Source organism: Argopecten irradians, chromosome 6 (assembly GCF_041381155.1).
Source record: "Argopecten irradians isolate NY chromosome 6, Ai_NY, whole genome shotgun sequence".
Lineage (NCBI taxonomy): Eukaryota > Metazoa > Mollusca > Bivalvia > Pectinida > Pectinidae > Argopecten > Argopecten irradians.
In genome coordinates, this window is record NC_091139.1 from 6,751,544 (window position 1) to 6,771,675 (window position 20,132).

A 20,132-nucleotide genomic window follows, 5' to 3' on the forward strand; every position below is an offset into this window, starting at 1 on the left:
GCAGTGTGAAATGCCATGGGGATATGCCTATGAAGGCCCCTTGGAAACAGAAGTTAGGAATAATTGTGAGGAAATCGTAGAAAAGGAGAGAACAGCATCATTGGAGAGAATCATAGAAAATAACTTTCTCACGGTGGAAAACTCTTAGTAAAAGTTTACAAGGAACACATCTTGCAGGCTAAAGTTGATGGTATAGTAAATGCTGCAAATGGACACTTAAAAATGGAGGAGGAAAAGCTAAAGCTATAGCTAAAGCGGCTGGAAGTAGATTTGACGATGAATGTCAATCTTTTATCAGCAAGAATGGTCCATTGTCTGCCGGAGAAGTATGTTTTACCACAGCTGGGAAATTAAACTTTAAGGGAGTTATTCATGCAGTAGGATCCAGATGGTGTGATTACAATCAAAAAAGCAAACAACAGTGTCTTGATATTTTAACAAGGCGGTGTATAACTGTTTGCGAGAGGCAGATAATCACAACCTATCTTCCCTCGTTATTCCAGCCATTAGTTCAGGTCTTTTTGGAGAACCGAAGGACCTGTGTGCAATAGAGTATACCAAGGCATTGACAGCATACAGTACATCGAAATCAAAAGCTTCAAGCTTGCAAGAGGTGCATTTTGTCGATACCAATCTGGAAACAGTCGGTATAATACACAAATTATTTACGGCACATCTAGGACAATCGAATGGAAAGGGAAATCTTGCGTCAATAGGCAATTTGGATGATATCAGTGATGACAACGAGGGAACAAATGGTGAGGATCGTCCCGAAACGACAAACCATAATCATCAACATATTCCGGGAGGAATTAAAATAAAAAGGGGGAGGAAGGCAAACAAACCACCACCCGCAAAAAAAGGAAACATGTACCTGACATTGATCTTACACTGGAAACTATCGCCGAGAAACAGAAAACAGACCCTGTCATAGGAGAAATCTACAAGATGAAGGAGTCTGGTATAAAGAAACCATACTCAGAAAAGAGTCCTCATGTCAAATATTGGTTATCACGATAGGAGCTACTGGAAATACAAAATGGAGTGTTATGCATTTTGTGGAAGGAATCAAGTGTTGATACGAGGTACAGAATATGTGCACCGGAGTCAGTCATACCCTGTGTACTATGGTATTTATATGATGCTCGGACTGCAGGTCACATCGGAGTAGGGAAGACATGGGAGAACGCCAAACAATGCCTAACTATTGGAAGAATATGTATCAGTCTGTGAATGATTACGTAAGATCATGTGAACTTTGCGAGGAGAAAAACAACCTACAACAATACGCCGCATATGATTACGGTTATATCACCACATCGAATGGTGTTTGGCGAAGAAATGAGAATGCCATTAGACTTAATGACAGAGTTTCCCAGAGATCAGGAGCCAGAACCTGAATTAGAAGCTGACTATGTACAAAAGTTAAGACAAAATATTGAAAGTGCTCATGATTTTGTTAGAAAACACTTGTTATGTGAAGCTAAACGTCAAAAACATTACTATGACAACGGCGTTCATGAAAATGTGTACAACATCGGACAGCTGGTTTGGCGGTACCAACGACAGAATGTTCCCGGTAGAAAATCGAAAATTACAAGACACTGAACAGGACCGTGGGTAATAGTGGATAAATTCAGCGATGTTATATTCTCTGTTCAACACTCACAAAAATCTAAGCCTGTAACAGTTCACGGGGACAATGTGAAGACGTACCGTGTATCTAAAACCATCAAATGGTTTCAACCGAAAACACAGCATGTAAAACTGTCAGAAAACATCAAATTTCCGGAAAACACCGATTTCAAAACTGATCAAGAGAGAAGTGACCATAAAAAATTATTCGAGTGACAAGAGTGGCAGGGAGACTCAAGGAGCACAGGCGGGCCCGGGCCCGGGAGTGTTGTCAGGGAGACAATAATAGGGATCCGGATCGGGACCCGGGTACCGGCTCTGTTTGTAGGCGGGCCCTTGACCCGGATGTTTACACCGATCGCGCCAAACCAAAACGTCAACAAACAACAACACGTGGAGTTAGAACAGTTAACAAGCTTGTCAAATTAAAAGATTACATTATCAACTTATGTAACATGCAAAAAGGACAGGACGACAAATTCTCGCGCAAACTCTATGATGTTTGTTATTCCAGTAGGAGGAATTTGAACCCCATGAGAATAAAAAGCACACAGCCAAAACAAAGTTTGTCCAATGAAGGGCTGCCAGAGCACGTATTTCAGAACAGAATATCTAAAAGTTCATTTAAACAGAATTCACAACGTCTCTATGGATGAATCAAGAAAAATTGCTGGTGAAACGGGGTTTCAAACTATGGAAAGATCAGAATTGCTAGAGATGAGAAGGGCCGCACGCCAACGCAAGCCAAGTGGAGAAATGAGCATGAAAAGCACTAGTACTGTTAGTGACACTTCTTCGTCTAGGCCTACCGAAATCACGAGTGACACGCTTATTAGGCCTACCAACCAGGACAATATTGATGACATTTGTGACGTACATGTACATCCTGTCGATGTGGATTTTTTATCATTAGACGTATGTACTGGTTCCTATCTGGAAATGAATTATGATCCGTATGAGTTATTACATTTCCTGATGGATAATGATACGGAAGATGTGCAACTCTTTAAATACGAAGACATTTCGGACGGAGAACAGGAGAACAAGAGACAATACACTACAACACTTTAAAGGACTCTGAGGGCTCACCTGGTGATCCGGCATGTGCAAGTGGGGAGGAGTTGGGTCCGAAGGAACCATTGCCGGATGTTTCCTCATATATCGAAGTAGACATAATTTCTATTTCCCTGGTTACCACCAGGTCTGTGGTAAATGGAGTGGTTCACGAAAGGAGAGAACAGGTGTTTTCGACTTCACAGCCACATGATCCAAGAGAAATAGACTGGGCGAACTATTTTACATTTGTGCAAAAAGATCCGTGAACATGCTGTGTCTCAACATGAGAGGACAGTGTATCCAGAAGACACGGAGTGAGAGTTATTGATTATACAATGACAGAACTGTGTTGATCTGTTTGCATGTTATTATAATTATATGTGTTAAGTTCTTTTACGCCGGTTGTTTATAATTACTGTTTGTTGATGTTGAATAACTTGATAGACTCCTATAGTAGTCAACAATGTATTTATGTTTAATTTTAGTGTATATATATACATGTGCATGTAGGTTAACATTCACATTTTGTTGTTTCATCAGCAGATCTCAAAAATCCTAAATAAATAAGGGTTTTGGTAATTATGCGGAGAAACATACTGTAATATATACATAGTCTACTGTGTTGATCAGCAGATACCAAAATTCCTCAGTAAATAATGGTTTTGGTGATAAAGCGGAAAATCACTGTAGGCATATATGCGTAAACTGTATTATTTTATCAGCAGACATCAAAATCCACAGTTAAATATGGGTTTTGGTGTTCACGCGGAAGAGAGATTTGTATATATACTAAATTTTGAGTTTCATTTTTGAAGCTAGTAAATAGTGTTTTGTTATGATGATGAAACATTGATTGTTCATTATTTTTCCAAGCATAAGGTACTTCCTTATTTGTTTACTATGATGAGATTTGATTGCCTTATATGGCTAGTAGACAATCTAAACTGTAGATCTCTATACTTCAATGCCATAACAAGTAATGTAAATATGAGGCTGAAGCATTAGTATAAGGACTATATGTCATATAATTTTGCTTATGATGTCAGGTTGCTAAAAATGATATGAAAGTTTTTTGTAACCACCCATGTTTTGTTTTACGTTATGTTTCTTCTTTTATCTGTCTTTCTCCCTTTTCTCCTTTTCAGCTGTGAATCAGTACAGTCGTTATTTACTAGACTATTTTCGCCCCATTTCTACCTTATCTTTCCTGTTTCTGCTTTGTATATGTGAGATGTGTAAGACCTTTTCATTTATCCTCGATAATGGATAGTGACATCACTATTTTTCTGTCAACTGTCAGGGCTTAGGGGATTTTAGTAAAAGAAAAGATGTATTTTCATATTTAAAGAATAAGAAACACAACATATATTGTTTGCAAGACACACATTTTACTGTAGAATTAGAAAATCAAATAAGGACAGAATGGGGCTTTGAATGCTTTTTCAACTCGTACAAATCAAATGCTAGAGGAGTAGCAATCTTGTTCAATAACAATTTTGAGTTTAAATTTAAGAAGATTAAGAAAGATAATTCAGGCAATTTTTTAGCTTTAGAGATTGAAATTGAGTCTGTAAATTTGAATTTAATAACAATATATGGTCCCAATAAAGATGAGCCTGATTTCTTCAATATTATATCTAAAACAATAGAGGAATTTGGAAATGAAAAGTCTATTATTTGTGGTGATTTTAACCTGGTTCTTAACCCACAAATTGATTATGATAGGTCTTACAAACACATAAATAATCCACATGCCAGGGAGAAGGTGCTTAACATGATAGATGAGTATAATCTGATAGACATTTTTAGAGAATACCATCCAAATCTTAAAAGATACTCGTGGAGAAAAATAAATCCTCTTAAGCAATCTAGGTTAGATTTTTTTCTAATAAGTGATTGTTTATTACCTAATGTTAGCTCTTCCAATATTGAACCGAGCTATAGGTCAGATCACTCTATCACTACACTAGTTTTAAAATTTAATACTTTTAAAAAAGGAAGGGGTCTATGGAAATTCAATAATTCTCTTCTTTATGATACAGAATATGCTAAATTAATTAAAGATGTCATTACAGACACAAAAAAAGAATACTGTCTACCTATATATAATCTTAACAATATTGATAACATTGACGAGATGGTTTTACAGTTTAACATTGATGATCAGTTATTCCTTGAAACTCTGTTAATGAACATTAGAGGTAAAACAATATCTTATGCCTCTTATAAGAAAAAACAAAGAAACTTGAAGGAAAATGAATTGATTAAGTCCATACACAATTTGGAAAACAGTGAAATTATTAATATTACAGAAATTGAGAGGGAAAAAAAAGAATTAGAAGCCATTCGATTACATAAATTACGAGGAAGTATAATAAGGTCTAGAGCGCAATGGGAAAAAGATGGAGAAAAACCTACCAGTTATTTTTTTGGTCTAGAGAATCGAAACTTTACCTCCAAAATTATTCCCAAAATTCAAAGAGACGATGGAACCATAATAGAGAAACAAGAAGATATTTTGGAAAACATCAGACATTTTTATGAAGACTTGTATAAAGAGAACATACATTTACATGACATCGATCTTAATACATACTTGAATTTTAACGATATACCCAAACTTACTGTTACAGAGTCTCAGTCTCTAGAAGGTGAAATTACTTATAAAGAAGCTAGTAGCTTCCTAAAAAGTATGAAAAATAACAAAAGCCCAGGGTCTGATGGCTTTACGGTTGAGTTTTTTAAATTTTTCTGGATGAATATTGGTAAATTTGTAGTACGTTCTTTGAATTTTGGTTTCTCAAAAGAAGAATTATCAGTTACCCAGCGTCAGGGTGTAATTACTTGTATACCAAAAGGTGATAAGCCTCGACATTTTTTGAAGAATTGGCGTCCAATCTCATTACTGAACATAACTTATAAAATTGCTTCTGGTGTAATATCATACAGAATGAAAAGTGTTTTAAATAAACTTATAAATCATGATCAGACAGGTTTTTTATCAGGGAGGTATATTGGCGAGAACACACGTTTACTTTATGATACTATGAAATTTACAGAAGATAATGATATTCCTGGGATGATCCTGATGGTAGACTTCGAAAAAGCCTTTGACTCTGTATCTTGGAATTATATTAGAAAAGTCTTGAATTTTTTTGGATTTGGCAATGACATTCTAAGATGGTTTAATACTTTACACAATAATGTCACATCTACAATTAATCAAGGTGGGAATTTATCTTCTTTTTTTGAAGTCAAAAGATCTTGTCGTCAAGGCGATCCAATAGCCCCATACATTTTTATACTATGTGCCGAAGTTTTGGCAATTCGTTTAAGGAAAAACATTAATATAAAAGGAATTAAAACAAATGACACTGATATTCTTACATCCCAATATGCAGATGATACATTTCTTACATTAGACGGATCAGAAAAGTCACTTAGTGAGAGTTTAACAGAATTAATTTCCTTCAAACATATATCAGGTTTAAAAATTAATGTAGATAAAACTGAAATAATATGGATAGGAAGTATGAAGTACAGTAACGAGACTATGCTCCCAGAGTTCCATCTCAATTGGGGAAACACTAAATTCACATTACTTGGGATTGACTTTGATGTAAATCTAGATAACATGCCTAAGATGAATTTTGATAAGAAAATTGTGAAATTAAAAAGTTTAATTAATATATGGAAGAAAAGGAAACTAACACCTTTTGGTAAGGTTCACATTATCAAATCATTAATGTTATCTCAATTTAACCATTTGTTTATATCTCTTCCAAATCCAAGTGAAAAGGTGATAAAGGAAATAAACACACTTCTATTTGAATTTCTATGGGATAGTAAAACTGACAAAGTAAAAAGAAATATTGTTGTCCAAGATTATTGTAACGGGGGGTTAAAAATGATTAATTTACATGCTTTCATAAATTCTTTAAAATTAGGATGGATTAGAAGACTGTACAAGAAGGAAGGGAAATGGAAATTGATTTTGAAAGAAAATATTGATATTGATATATTACTAAATATTGGTGGTGAATATATATTGCAGTGTAGTAATTTATGCAAGAACAGTTTTTGGAAAGATGTTTTGAATACCTGGTATAAATTTAATAATGCTAAGGAAATGCTAGAGTTGCAGAAAAATTCATTTTTAACTAAATGCATTTGGCATAATAAGGATATAACTATAGCAGGTAAGCCCATTTTTTACAAAACTTGGTATAAATCAGGAATTCATTCTGTCGCAGATCTTGTAAAGAATTCTGATATATTTTCCTTTTATACATTAGAAGAGCTTTCACAACTATATTCACTCCGTACAAACTTCCTCCAAGTTCAAGGATTAATATCAGCAGTTCGGAAATGTTTGCCAAATCCATTGCCCCTTAATACTCCATCAGTTGTTCGTCCATTTTTACCTCCAAACATAGTACCTGTACTCCAAAGTTTTAAGGACTCTAAACTCTTTTATAATGTTTTTAATAAAACAACCACTGTAGCCACAGGTAAACTCAAATGGCAAGAACAATTTGAATTTCCTGACGGAGAATGGAGCAAAATTTTCAATATTCCGTACAAAATAACTAAAAATACGAAACTTCAATGGCTCCAATATCGTCTATCCCACTATATTCTTACTACAAACTCTAGTTTATTTAAATATGGTGCTGTGCCCAGTCCTATGTGCACACTTTGTAACTCCGAAAGAGAAACAATAATACATTTAATGTGGGAGTGCCAAGAGGTGCAAAATATGTTACAAAAATTTGAGACTCTTTTAGATGTACTTTACATTCCGTTTACAGTAAATAAGCCGTCTTTTATCTTTGGACTTACGAACAATGGTATAAATGCTACTGTTGATAATGTTATAATTCTTATTATTAAACAATATATTTATAGGACCAGATGTTTTAATAAATCTTTAAATGTTCATGCATTGGTAAACAATATAAAAGAGTATTACAACATACTAAAATATATATCAAATGGACAGAATGACACTTTAAAAACAAAATTCGCCAATACCTGGAGTAAGTGGATAAATCTTATCCACCTTGACATATGATTGTCAAAGCTATCTGACAGTTCCTTTATAATTTTATATCCGAAGCAACTGTGATGTTACTAGCCACATCTCAAACAAATACATTTCTAACCACTTTCCTCTGCACCTTTCCTCTATTTTCTCTACCTCTCATTTTCCTCATCCTTTTACTTTCTTATTTTCTTTTTTTTTTCTTTTTCCTTCTTCTTCTTTTTCTAAATTTTCTAGAATTAAAAATTTATTTTCATTGTTTTGTCAAGAGAATTATTATAACTGTAAGTGTGCTAGGCTGTGTGTATGAGTATGTTTATGCATGGAAACACAAGTATTTACTCTAAAAGTTTTATGTGTGAGGGTGTTTGTGTGTGTATGTGTGTGTGTATGTGCCTATGGAGTGATGCCTCTTATAAATGTATGTAAAACTATATTAAAATGTAAATTATGCATTTACCTTGTACATATATGTTTGGGTATATATAATGTATGTAAGGGTGTGATTGATTGTGTGTTTATGTATGTTTGTATGTATACATGTGTGTATATATGTAGGTGTGTGTGTATGTATATGTATGTGTATCTGTGTGTGTATGTAAGGGTATATGTATATGTATGATCGTGTATGTGTAGATATACAAAGGTATGTGTGAAAAAGTGATCGCATAAAAAAACATATTGAATTAAATTATATTAAATATAGATGATTAATTGTAATACCAATATGATTTAAAAATAAAAGAATTATAAAAAAAAAAGAGATATGAAAGTGTTAATGAACAGTGAAGGTTCATATTTCAAAAGAGAGGGGGGGGGGGCAGTGTAACAATTATTTTATCATCACTATATCTTTTATTTTCATTTCATGTTAATAATTAGGTTGTTATGCAAAATGTTTCATATCGGTGATTTTATTATACAGTTAAGTATATTGTGGTTACGTAGTGGTCTAGTAATTATCAGATATCCCTTAAGGGCATGTCTCCTCTACAGGGAGCCCCGGGTATACACCCTGATAGAACAGGGAGCCCCGGGTATACACCCTGGTAGTACAGGGAGCCCCGGGTATACACCCTGGTAGTACAGGGAGCCCCGGGTATACACCCTGATAGTGCAGGGAGCCCCGGGTATACACCCTGATAGTACAGGGAGCCCCGGGTATACACCCTGATAGTACAGGGAGCCCCGGGTATACACCCTGATAGTACAGGGAGCCCCGGGTATACACCATGATAGTACAGGGAGCCCTGGGTACAGACCCTGGTAGTACAGGGAGCCCCGGGTATACACCCTGATAGTACAGGGAGCCCCGGGTATACACCCTGATAGTACAGGGAGCCCCGGGTATACGCCCCGATAGTACATGGAGCCCCGGGTATACACCCTGATAGTACAGGGAGCCCCGGGTATACACCCTGATAGTACAGGGAGCCCCGAGTATACGCCCTGATAGTACAGGTAGCCCCGGGTACAGACCCTGGTAGTACAGGGAGCCCAGAGTACAGACCCTGGTAGTACAGGGAGCCCAGAGTACAGATCCTCCTAGGTACAGGGAGCCTGGACACAGACCCGGCAAGTTTAGGGAGCCCCCGTGTTAGTATAAATAGGGCGCCTTAGTCTACTCAGGGAGCCAGTCGAAACAGAGAAACAGTAAATGTGCTAGAGTGTGTGTAACCATTCGATCTGTAACTATTGTACTGATATATGCCGTTGGATTAATACAGGTTGAACTTTATATCAGCGTGTTGTGTTTTCATTCTATCAGCAACTATTCACCTCACAGGCCCACATTATTTATGTAACGGGTCTCATGCGCTACCCTTCAGCAAGACATCTGGACACCCTTTGTCGGCGAAGTCTAGGCTGGACAGACTTTTCTACACCACTATCGAGAAACTTGATAATAAATGATAAAAGAAACGTTACAATATGTTATTGAATTAAGGATTGAAAGAGGATTCGCTGTATAAGTTCAATTTAACCACTTACATGTATCCGAGTTGTCTACAAACAACACTAGCATCTTTGTTGTCCCAGCCATCATCACAAACTGTTCCCCACTGACCAGCATGGTAGATTTCTACACGACCCTCAAATTGTGTCCCGCCATTGACAAGACGTAAAGACCCTGGAATTATCATTTAATGTAGACAGTAAAAAGGTTGAACTAGCTTGAATAGAATCTTAATGTTATGGAGCCGTAACGTATGAATTGACTTTTCTTCAAAGCTGCGAAGCGGTTTCTGATATTCTGTATATAAATTAACATTTCTTAAAAACTGCAAAGCGGTTTCTGATAATCTGTGTTATCTACCATTGTGGATGGGTATTGCTTTTGACGTCATCTGTTTTCGAGTGTTACGTTATATGTTTCAGAGGAAACGACGTGAATTTCGCTTACGAAATAATTATCAATCGATACCTATCCCAAAGGGAGGCAACACTTTAATATAAAAGACGGAATTGGAGTAGGAGTATACAAATGGAATCATTCGTACTGATTGGTAATTGACCCAAAGTCAATAAAATAATTGAATTGAATTGATATAAAATATATTCCCATGGAATCGTTCATTTATATCAGCCAATCAAAGGCAGTGTTGCAAAATTTTACGTTTATGAATTTTTAATAACCGATCCAATGAAAATGTTCGTAACAAGTGAACTATATGTATCAAGAAAAAATTATGATATTTTTCTTTTAAAACAACAAATGCCCATGGGCCTAAACGGTCATCTGACTATAGGCACAATACAACACCTCAAAGAATATAGTAGTGGCAAACAATTAAGGCAATGCAAAAGAACTCTTTTAATAGAAGAAGTTCAGGTTCTGATATATTTGATGAATTAGTCCAATATCCAGTCTCTAGGCCTCCACTTAAACGAACTTGATAGCCCTTCATCCCAGCATGCCACAGGCCCAATATCAGGTCTCTAGGCCTCTTAGTTTTTCACAAGAAATCGCTAACAGATTTAAGCCTATTTGACGACTGTGACCTTGTATGAAGCTCAAGATCATTTATTTGAACAAACTTTGTAACCCTTCATCCCAGCATTCCGCAGGCCGCATATGAGTACCCTGGACCTTTTGGTTCTTGTGAAGAAGTCGTTTAGGGATTTTAGCCAATTTTACCCATGTGACCTTGAATGAAGGTCAAGGTTATTCATTTGAACAAATTTGGTAGCCCTTTATGCTAGCATGCTGTAGGCCCAATTATGAGTACCCTGGGCCTTTCGGTTATAGAGAAGATTTTGAATGAAAAGACGGACGGTGCAAAAACGAGAAAATCAATTGTTAGTGATTTTAATTTTTTGCGATATGGATTTAAGAGTAGATGTCATTGAACCATTTCTCAATATTTTGCAGATCAATTTTCGCGATCCTAGTAATGTCCCCGAAAATATCATCCACGCGAAAGATAACCAGTTATATGGTATTCAAGAAAAATACACCACTAAGTACTATCCGCATCAATCTAAAACATTTCCACTATCATAACTGATACAAATGAACACCAAAAACCATTTTTGAATTATGCAAAAATAAGTTGTTTCTAGTACTATAACCGATTTACATACAAGTTAAGTTCGCACTTCAAACTCTGCGGACCAGATAAGTTCGGCTCCAGCGATCTCAGTAAGAAACTGATAATGTTATTTTATGTTTGAAATGATAACAATATTTAATTTCTCTGTTTTTGTGAGTAACCAAAATTTTACGATGTTTACTCAAATTTGAAACAAAAAGTAAAAGTAAAAGTCTCGTAAAAACAATAACATCATCAGGAAATATATCATTATTTTGATAAGATGATAGTATAACACCAAAAAAATGCCAGATTTCCTTCGTTATTTAGGCTACTGGGGAAGATCAACTATTTGTCCGTCTGTCGCCGTGATAAGATAACAATTAATTCCTTTTAATTTTAATTATTCAGAGGAGATGATAAGTGTAGTATTAACTGAAAACTTTTTCGGCTTTTCGAAATAAACAATCGTTTTACATTCTTATTTTAAAGATCAAAAGACGTTTCGGAAAGGTAGTGGGCCTTTTAAGTGATTCCATCAACGCTTTGGTATGTCAATCACAAAATCGGTTTCCCTTCATCAGCTTGTGCGTCAGATTAGTTTTAACACAAAACATTAAATTAATTTCAATTATTTATTTGCAATCAATTGTGTTGTTGTTGATGTTATTGTTATGTGTGGGTTTATAATTATAAAAACTATTTTATTATCAGAAAACCCATCAACAGCGTATTACCACTTACCGGCATCTCCCAGTGGTATACAGATCACGCCAGCGTCCTCGCTGCGACCACAGTTCTCAGTTCCCCATCCTGGAAAGGTACAATCTGCCAGTCTGGGTTCATTTCCGGAACATTCCACATTATCCATCCATGTTGGCTCTGATCCCTCACCAAAGGAGGCTTCCCGTGTGGACACCCCTCCACTGTTTACAAAAGGGTGTATATTATTTTATTACATAATCCACCCGATATCCAGAGATTTCCGTGTTATATTTTTGCATATGTCACTAATGTAATATGACCTGGAACGATTTTCATTGGCTGGAAATTCATTGCGATGTCAAGACAGAAACAACAAAATGACGTCAGGATTTCGAGGACGGCGGGACAAAATGGCGTTTTCCGCTGCATTTTCGCAATACATTTTGACGTGCGATTCTTGGAAATGTAGGTAGTTGTAGATTTGTGATAAAAAGTATCTTCAAATGTTTTTCATTTCATATTTTATTTCTATCTCGCTAAGGCTCGCAAAAATAAAAACTTCTTAGACTTGTTTCATAAAATCTCATATGAAATGAACATTCATTTGAGATCCTGTAGAAAGTTTAGGATTAACTTGAATATTTTTTTATGTTATGGCGATATAACACAAAATCGATCATACCAATATAGCATAGAAATTTTCGTTCATCGTTTTCGCGGTTAGTAAGGAATTACCAATCTAAAAACAACTAATGATTTATACAGTGGTTTTTCTCCGGGCACTCCGGCTTTCCTCTGCCAACAAATCTGGCGCACGTCTTTGCATGATCCCAGCTGTTAATAGGATCTTAAACTAATAAAACACAAACCCTAAAAATATTATCTTTGTTGCCTCGGGTAATCATGCATATTCCTATTCACGAAATGCCGGACTTAAAAATACGAAAGAAAGTACCCACAAATAATACATGTTATGGAGTATGCATATTATAGGTCAGCAGCATATACATTCTTTGGTTAAAAGTTCATTATTTGTAACCCCAAAGCATAATGGGTTACGTCAACAAGAGGCCTAATGGCCTTAACGGTCATCTGACTACCTTGGCAATAGTTGTGTCGAAAATTAATTAGACATGGTGTCACAGTAGCCATCTTCGATTGAGGATCAACCAAAGATGTAACAATACTTTGTCGGGACCATTTTAGGCAAGGTTAAGCAAAATCGCACCAGTAGAACTTAAGAAGAAATTCAAAATGTGTTTGATAGCGGTTGTGGCGGCCATCTTGGAATTCAGATCAACTTAAAAAAATAAAAACACTTTGTCGGGACCATATCAGGATCATTTCAACTAATTTTCAACTAAATGGTACCGATATAAGTTGAGAATGAGAAAAAATTACGCAAAGCGCACGACGACGGACGAGCCAGATGACAATTTTTTAGTCAGATGACCTAAGAAGTAGACCGGATTACCTGCCATTGTACCAATTCTCTCCACTAGGCTTCCTTGCTGATAATTACTACATCTGGTTTGTAATGCCAAGTTATGTTCTGAATACAGGTTCATTGTTTCTGTTCTAAGGGGAAATAGAGGTAAATATTCAAATTCCTATCAGCCCCGACCCTCCTGCCCCTGGGGGTCAGAGCCAATATTTAAACATATTCCTTCCCCAAAGATGTTTATGACCAAATGTGGTTACATTCTATGCAGAACTCTATGACATGTAGCGGTTTATAAGATTTACCTCTATTTCCCCTACTTGGCCCCGCCCTCCTTCACCCGGAGGGTCAGAGCCAAAATTTATACAAACTCTTCTTGCCAAGTTTGGTTACAATCCATGTAGAACACTATGACTAGTAGTGATTTAAAGGAAATATTGACGGACGGACGAACGGAAGGACGGATGGACGACGGTTGCCGCGCCATTACATAAGCTCTCCGGCCCTTCGGACCAGGTGAGTTAAAGACTACGGCACGCAATCCATTCTACGTCAAAAATAATAAACACTTACCGATATCCTAGCTGTCTACAGACAACCCTGGCATCCGAGTCGCCCCAGTCATCATCACACACCGTTCCCCACTGGCCGTCATGGTAGATTTCTACACGACCCTCAAACGGTATCCCGCCATCTACTAGTCGAATTAATCCTACAAATTAGAATAATAAAGCAAATCTGATACATTTTTGTATGGGCGTTCTTGAGTTTATCTTCATCAAAATAACATTACTCAGCTCATTTTTTTTATTTATCCGTATGTATTTAGAAATTATCACCGTAAATATATTTCATTTCATCACATGATTCCCCTGATATCCTGTGATTTCGTCCGTGTAACATTTTTGCGTATGTCACTAGTGTTATATGACCTGCAACGATTTTCAATGGCTGGAATTTTATTGTGACGTGACACAAAAACAATAAGATGACGTCAGGAAAAAATGAGGTGACGTCAGGGACCGCCATTTTGTCCTGCCGTCCTTGTAGTCCTGACGTCACGTCAATTTTCTTGACGTCAGTTTATTGTTTCTGTCTGACGTCACAATGAATTCTCAGCAGATGAAAATAGCTCCAGACCATATTACAAAAGTGACATATGCAAAATTATTACACGGCCGATATCACTGGATATCAGGCGGATTATGTGATAAATAACATTTAGTTAATACTGCTACTGTAAACGTACCAGAAAAACATTTATGCATTATACTTATGAAAATCGTAAATCCCCCAGGCTTTCGTACTACTGAAAATAATATAATACAATGTATAATTTTTATTTGTTTTCATACTAAATCCGACTTTCTGATTTGCAGATTATTTTCTTTATAAACTATGCAGATAAAATCCAAGAATGGCTCGAAAACGTAAAGTTATCGTGACGTCACAATAGAGACGTCGACGTTGCGTATTGATTTAGAAAAATAATTCAGTGGAATAATAATGGAATCATATCTTATATTATCAAGTAGTCTGAGAAATTAAGTATGAGCATTGATGGTACAATTATTCATTACAACGGGTTTATGAAATGAATTTTTTTGCAAACTTTTCTGAGAACCAACAAAATTTCTTTCATACCCGGATGAAAATAAAAAATAGTGATATCAATGCTTAAATAATAATACGGGTCGGGGTTACTTAGAGGTAAACATGTCCAGACAAGGTGCACGAGTTTGAATGCGAGGCAGTTTCCAGACACTGACGGCTAATCGAATGCTTTTCTCCGGATTTCTTCGACCTATTAACGTGGCATATTCTTAAATGACACTGAATGGTAACTAAACTAATTATCCAAACCATATAATACTGTCCTGTAATAATTTATAATTCCGATATTTTTCCATGTAGATGTACCTTCTGTTGGTGCTATACACACTACGCCAGCGTCCTCGCTGTGACCACAGTTCTCAGTCCCCCATCCTGAAAAGGTACAATCTGCCAGTGTAGATTCAATTCCGGCACATGCCACATTGTCCATCCATGTTGGCTCCGATCCCTCACCAAAAGAGGCTTCCCGTGTGGACACCCCTCCACTGTTTATACAACAAAGATATATATATTTTTATCGGATGATTCCAGTGTGGTACTGCTGCCACTGTTTGTTAAACGTGATATAAGTTTTTACGACCGAAACAATAGTAATATTACATTTGATATTTAAACATTGTGAAGATAAATCATTTAAATACAGTATTATGTATTTTATCCCATATAAATATATATATCCTTTGTTTATATGTCTTAAAACTTCATATTTCTATTTGCTCGGGACTGACTCTATATAATCTTACCAACCAAAAAGGGAATTTATGAGATCCTAATTCTCGTATAAATCCCGTCGGTGTAGTGATATGTTCAACATGTATTGCGACGTCGTTCTGAATGACGTCATGACATAATGATGCAATGCGCATTTTTGTGCGTACTTGCGTGCTACCGTAATGAAAATCCGAATTGTTCTATGTTTTTCGCAACAATATCTGTAATTATGATTTTAAAATGATGAATATCCTAAAGATGAAACTTATTGATCAAAATGTTGGAAGTGAACTCATGTTTTAAGTTTATTTCCATGGACTTATTTTTTTACCGCGAATGACGTCGGGAGTTATTATGACGTTGGAGGTACTTATGACGTCACAAGAAGATGCTCCACTGACGAGGGCAGTGGAGAATTTGATTTGGTAATAGCGATTACAGTGTACATTACAGGATGGCCTAAAAATACGCGTTATTCAATTTGCCTGCAATCCTGGAAGAATTATAGGACCATAAATCCCCTCAGAAGGCAATTTAATGCTTAACTCAAAAGCAATTTCTGATAATGGTTTCCTCTTCAACAATTTAAAAGCTACTTCGGAGTCATTGGCAGAACATAATTCTGACAATTTTAATCTTACTATCGAAAAAAATCTTTAAAAAAATGTACTTTTGAAAATACATTACAACGAAATTATACATTTTTTCTTATTATTGATAAAATGTTAAAAACTGAAATATCATTTGTATTACTATTTGGTGTTATCGACATAGTAATTCGTTTTAACGAAATAAATTAAATTTCGTTTTATCGAAAATTTATTTTCGCTTAATCGAAAAACTATTTCGTTTTAACGAAATTTTATTTTGTTTTAACGAAAATATATAATTTGTCTTAAATAAATAGTAATTAGTTTTATCATTGATTTACATGATAGACATTTCGATAAAACGAAATATTTTTTTTCGATAAAGAAAAACAACATCATTAATTATCATCTAGAACTGTGTATAAGTACAAAATTGGAATTGAAATTCGTTGTTCTACAATGGCTAATTTGAGCCATTTCAGCTATTATGCGTTAGAAAAACCGCGAAAATCCAACGTTACTTTTTAACTTTTTTGCACGTTTTACAACGGGAAAAAGCGACAAAATGCAAAGTGAAAATACAAAAAAGCAAAAAAAAAAAAAAAAAAAAAAAAAAAAAAATGCGAAAATCCATTCCATCGTTTTCTTCGTTTCATTTCTGATTTTTATTTATTATTTATTTATTTACTTTTTTTTCGTTTAAAGTATTTTTCGCATTTCCAGAAGTTTGTTTTTTCGTTAGGACGGATTTTTCGTTTTTTCTTTGTGTGTGTGTTTTTTTGTTTTTTTAATGTTTTTTTTTTTTTTTTTTTTTTTTTTTGGGGGGGGGGGGGGGGCGCAATATGTTTGTACAGAGTTGATGGAGTAGATAATGATAAAATAATATTCAAATTTTAATTATATTGAAAAGTACACTAGTAGTTGTGTCCTCGTCATCATATAATGTATATGTTAAATTTTATTGTATTTTTAATATTTCCATTGAATATCTATATTTTATATTCCAGTAAAGCTCATGTGTTATTTAACTTAAAAAAAAATAACTCACTCGTGTGAAATAAATATATCATATCCATCAACCACTCATTGTGTAACGACTATATCTATCATCGCATTCGATTTGAGATTTACAAATTACTTACACTAATCCGAGCTGTTTACAAACAATTTTGGCGTCTAACTCATCCCAGTCATCATCACAAACTGTTCCCCACAGACCGTCGTGGTAGATTTCTACACGACCCTCGTATTGAGTTGCGCCATCTGCTAGTCGTATTTTGCCTAAAAGCGTTATAATAAAACAACATAGAACTGATAAAGCAGTTATCAAAATATATATAAGATTAGCCGTTGAAAACATGATATAGCAGATATGTTACATTAGAACATCTGATGATCAAAAATATTTAATTATTTCTTTTGTTCAGGTGGAATTTATTTTTGGCATAGTCGCGGTCAATTTATTTGTCCTTGAATTTAAATACCCACGAACAAAACGGAAAGAGTGACATCAAAGATCTCCTGTCCAGCTTTTTAATGTTGAACATAGATTCTGCGTGAACACTTCTCTCGCAAATAAGTTTCAAAGAGAAAATTGTGAACGACATTTAACAACAAAACAGTGAGAATATTTATTCCTGCATGTGGTAGCATTGCGCACATTTTGTGTGTTATATTTTGCAGTATTTATGTACAAACATTCATCGAAAATATGAAGAGTAACCATTCAGATATTTACATCACGTGTGGCATGTAGGATATAATAATAACTACTTCTGATAAGCTTGTAAAATGTTTGAATATTTATTGTATAACAACTTTCCTTCCCGGCTACCAAATTCTGCTTTAAAATATTTTCGAGGAGATTAAATTTCACGGAATCAAAATTGAATAGAGATATCTTTTAAACTAAATGTGCATGAATTTTCGGAAAAACACTTACCATGATCGCGAAATTCGCGAAAATAATTCCCACACGTAAGAGAGTTGGGTTACCGTAATAAGAAATGCATGTTTTTTTTTACCAAAGTATCACCAACAAACATATTGTTTGATTTTTACCTTCTGTTGGTGCTATACACACTACGCCAGCGTCCTCGCTGTGACCACAGTTCTCATTCCCCCATCCTGGAAAGGTACAATCTGACAGTGTTACCTCAACTCCGGAACATTCTACATTGTCCATCCATGTTGGATCGGATCCGGCACCGAAGGATGATTCCCGTGTGCTACTGCCGCCACTGTTTTTTTTTAAACATGATGTTTAAACGATGCGATTCTGCATATTACAGAGTTATCTGTCCTTGCAGGTCGGTATTAAATGTGAAGTCATGTGTTTGCGAGCCTAACGTCATAATTTCGGAGAAAACCACGGTACTGATTGCGAAAAAAGTGACGTTACACTCATAAACCGATAAAGTGTCAACCAAAACCTACCAGCAAGGGTAGATAACTCTTCAATATAAATATGCATATTGCAAATAGATTCAGTTGGGTAATGTATTGTTGGTAATGTATAGTTCATTCAAAACCATATATTATTATATAAAAGTGTACTTGTATTTATCTACCGCGTTTTTTTCCGTCTAGCCTACCTCTATACAGCCTCATGTTATACCCCTATTCAACAGTCACTGTGTCACTGTACACAAGCCTACAATTCAATTCACGAGACATGCATAATGGCTTCAGTTAAATTCAGGACAATTTCAGGTAAAATGTTTTAGGTCAAATTAACCTGAAAAGAGCAAATACGTTAATTCCGGTCACAACCTTGACCTGAAATTGACCTGAATTTCATATGCAAATTTTTTTCACGTCAATGTAAGGTAAACATGACCTGAAATTGACCTAAATTAAGGTAAAGAATTCGACCTGAAGATCATCTTGTTTATCAATGACCAAGAATTTAGTCAAAATTACAAGTCATCGAGAAAGCCATTGCCCGAAAGAAAACTTCGTTTCGCTTTTCAATTGGGCAAAAACACTAGATTTTACCTTTAAATATCTCCAAATTGTAGAAAAAATTTAATACCATCAAAAAGGGTTTTCGTACTTCTGATCGGCGAAGGCAAGGCAGTAACACAAATGGTAGCCTTTTTGACTTATGAATCATCGAGGTTATGAACTGATTGGAATATCTAGTTGCTATAATAAACTGCTTTTGATTTCTTTTAACTATAAACACGCTTTCTTTTTAATACAAATTGATACTACCTCTTTCCAACATATTGAAAATTAACACACACTTAACAGTCTATGATGGTTCTTTCAACGTTTGATGAAAATGTTTAAAGTTATTAAAAAGGGAAAAATGGTTTGCAGCCAATGTTGAATATAAAGCGCAGTGACCACCTAGATAGGCGCCTCTTTGAGCACTACACTTTCTTTAAAAACATCTTTGTTTGAAATATTTAAATTCCTTACTTATATCCGAGTTGTCTACAAACAACCGTAGCATCTCTGTTGTCCCAGTCATCATCACAAACCGTTCCCCACTGACCGTCATGGAAGATTTCTACACGACCCTCAAACTTCGTTCCGCCATTGACAAGTCGTATAGTTCCTTTAAAAAGAACGAGACTTTGTTTATGCTTTCCGGAGAAAAAATACTTAAATGTGAATATGGCAATACCTCAATTTGTTACGATAGGAGGACTTGAAAGGTTGTCACTGAAAATTTTTATAAAAACCAGCTTTATACAACATTTTTAGTGCCATCCCATAATAAGCACAAAACACCAATATGGAAAGTAGGGTACTGCATGGTGTAGTGTCAATATGAAATAGCGAGAACATATAGG

The 20,132-nt window shown here is 35.4% G+C and overlaps 1 protein-coding gene across 1 annotated transcript in view; it reads right to left on the reverse strand.

Moving 5' to 3' along the window:
- LOC138324821 (scavenger receptor cysteine-rich domain-containing protein DMBT1-like) overlaps window positions 1–19,890 on the reverse strand; it is a 44,516-nt gene extending 24,626 nt beyond the window's left edge. The window contains exons 1-7 of the mRNA XM_069269996.1: window positions 19,756–19,890; window positions 18,391–18,569; window positions 17,472–17,610; window positions 15,335–15,513; window positions 13,988–14,126; window positions 12,013–12,194; window positions 9,728–9,866 (exon numbers count right to left, since the gene is read on the reverse strand). Of these exons, the coding sequence (XP_069126097.1) occupies window positions 9,728–9,866; window positions 12,013–12,194; window positions 13,988–14,126; window positions 15,335–15,513; window positions 17,472–17,610; window positions 18,391–18,514 (902 nt within the window). The 5' untranslated portion in view covers window positions 18,515–18,569; window positions 19,756–19,890. The remainder of the gene's footprint in view (window positions 1–9,727; window positions 9,867–12,012; window positions 12,195–13,987; window positions 14,127–15,334; window positions 15,514–17,471; window positions 17,611–18,390; window positions 18,570–19,755) is intronic.
- Between the last annotated feature and the right edge of the window lie 242 nt (window positions 19,891–20,132).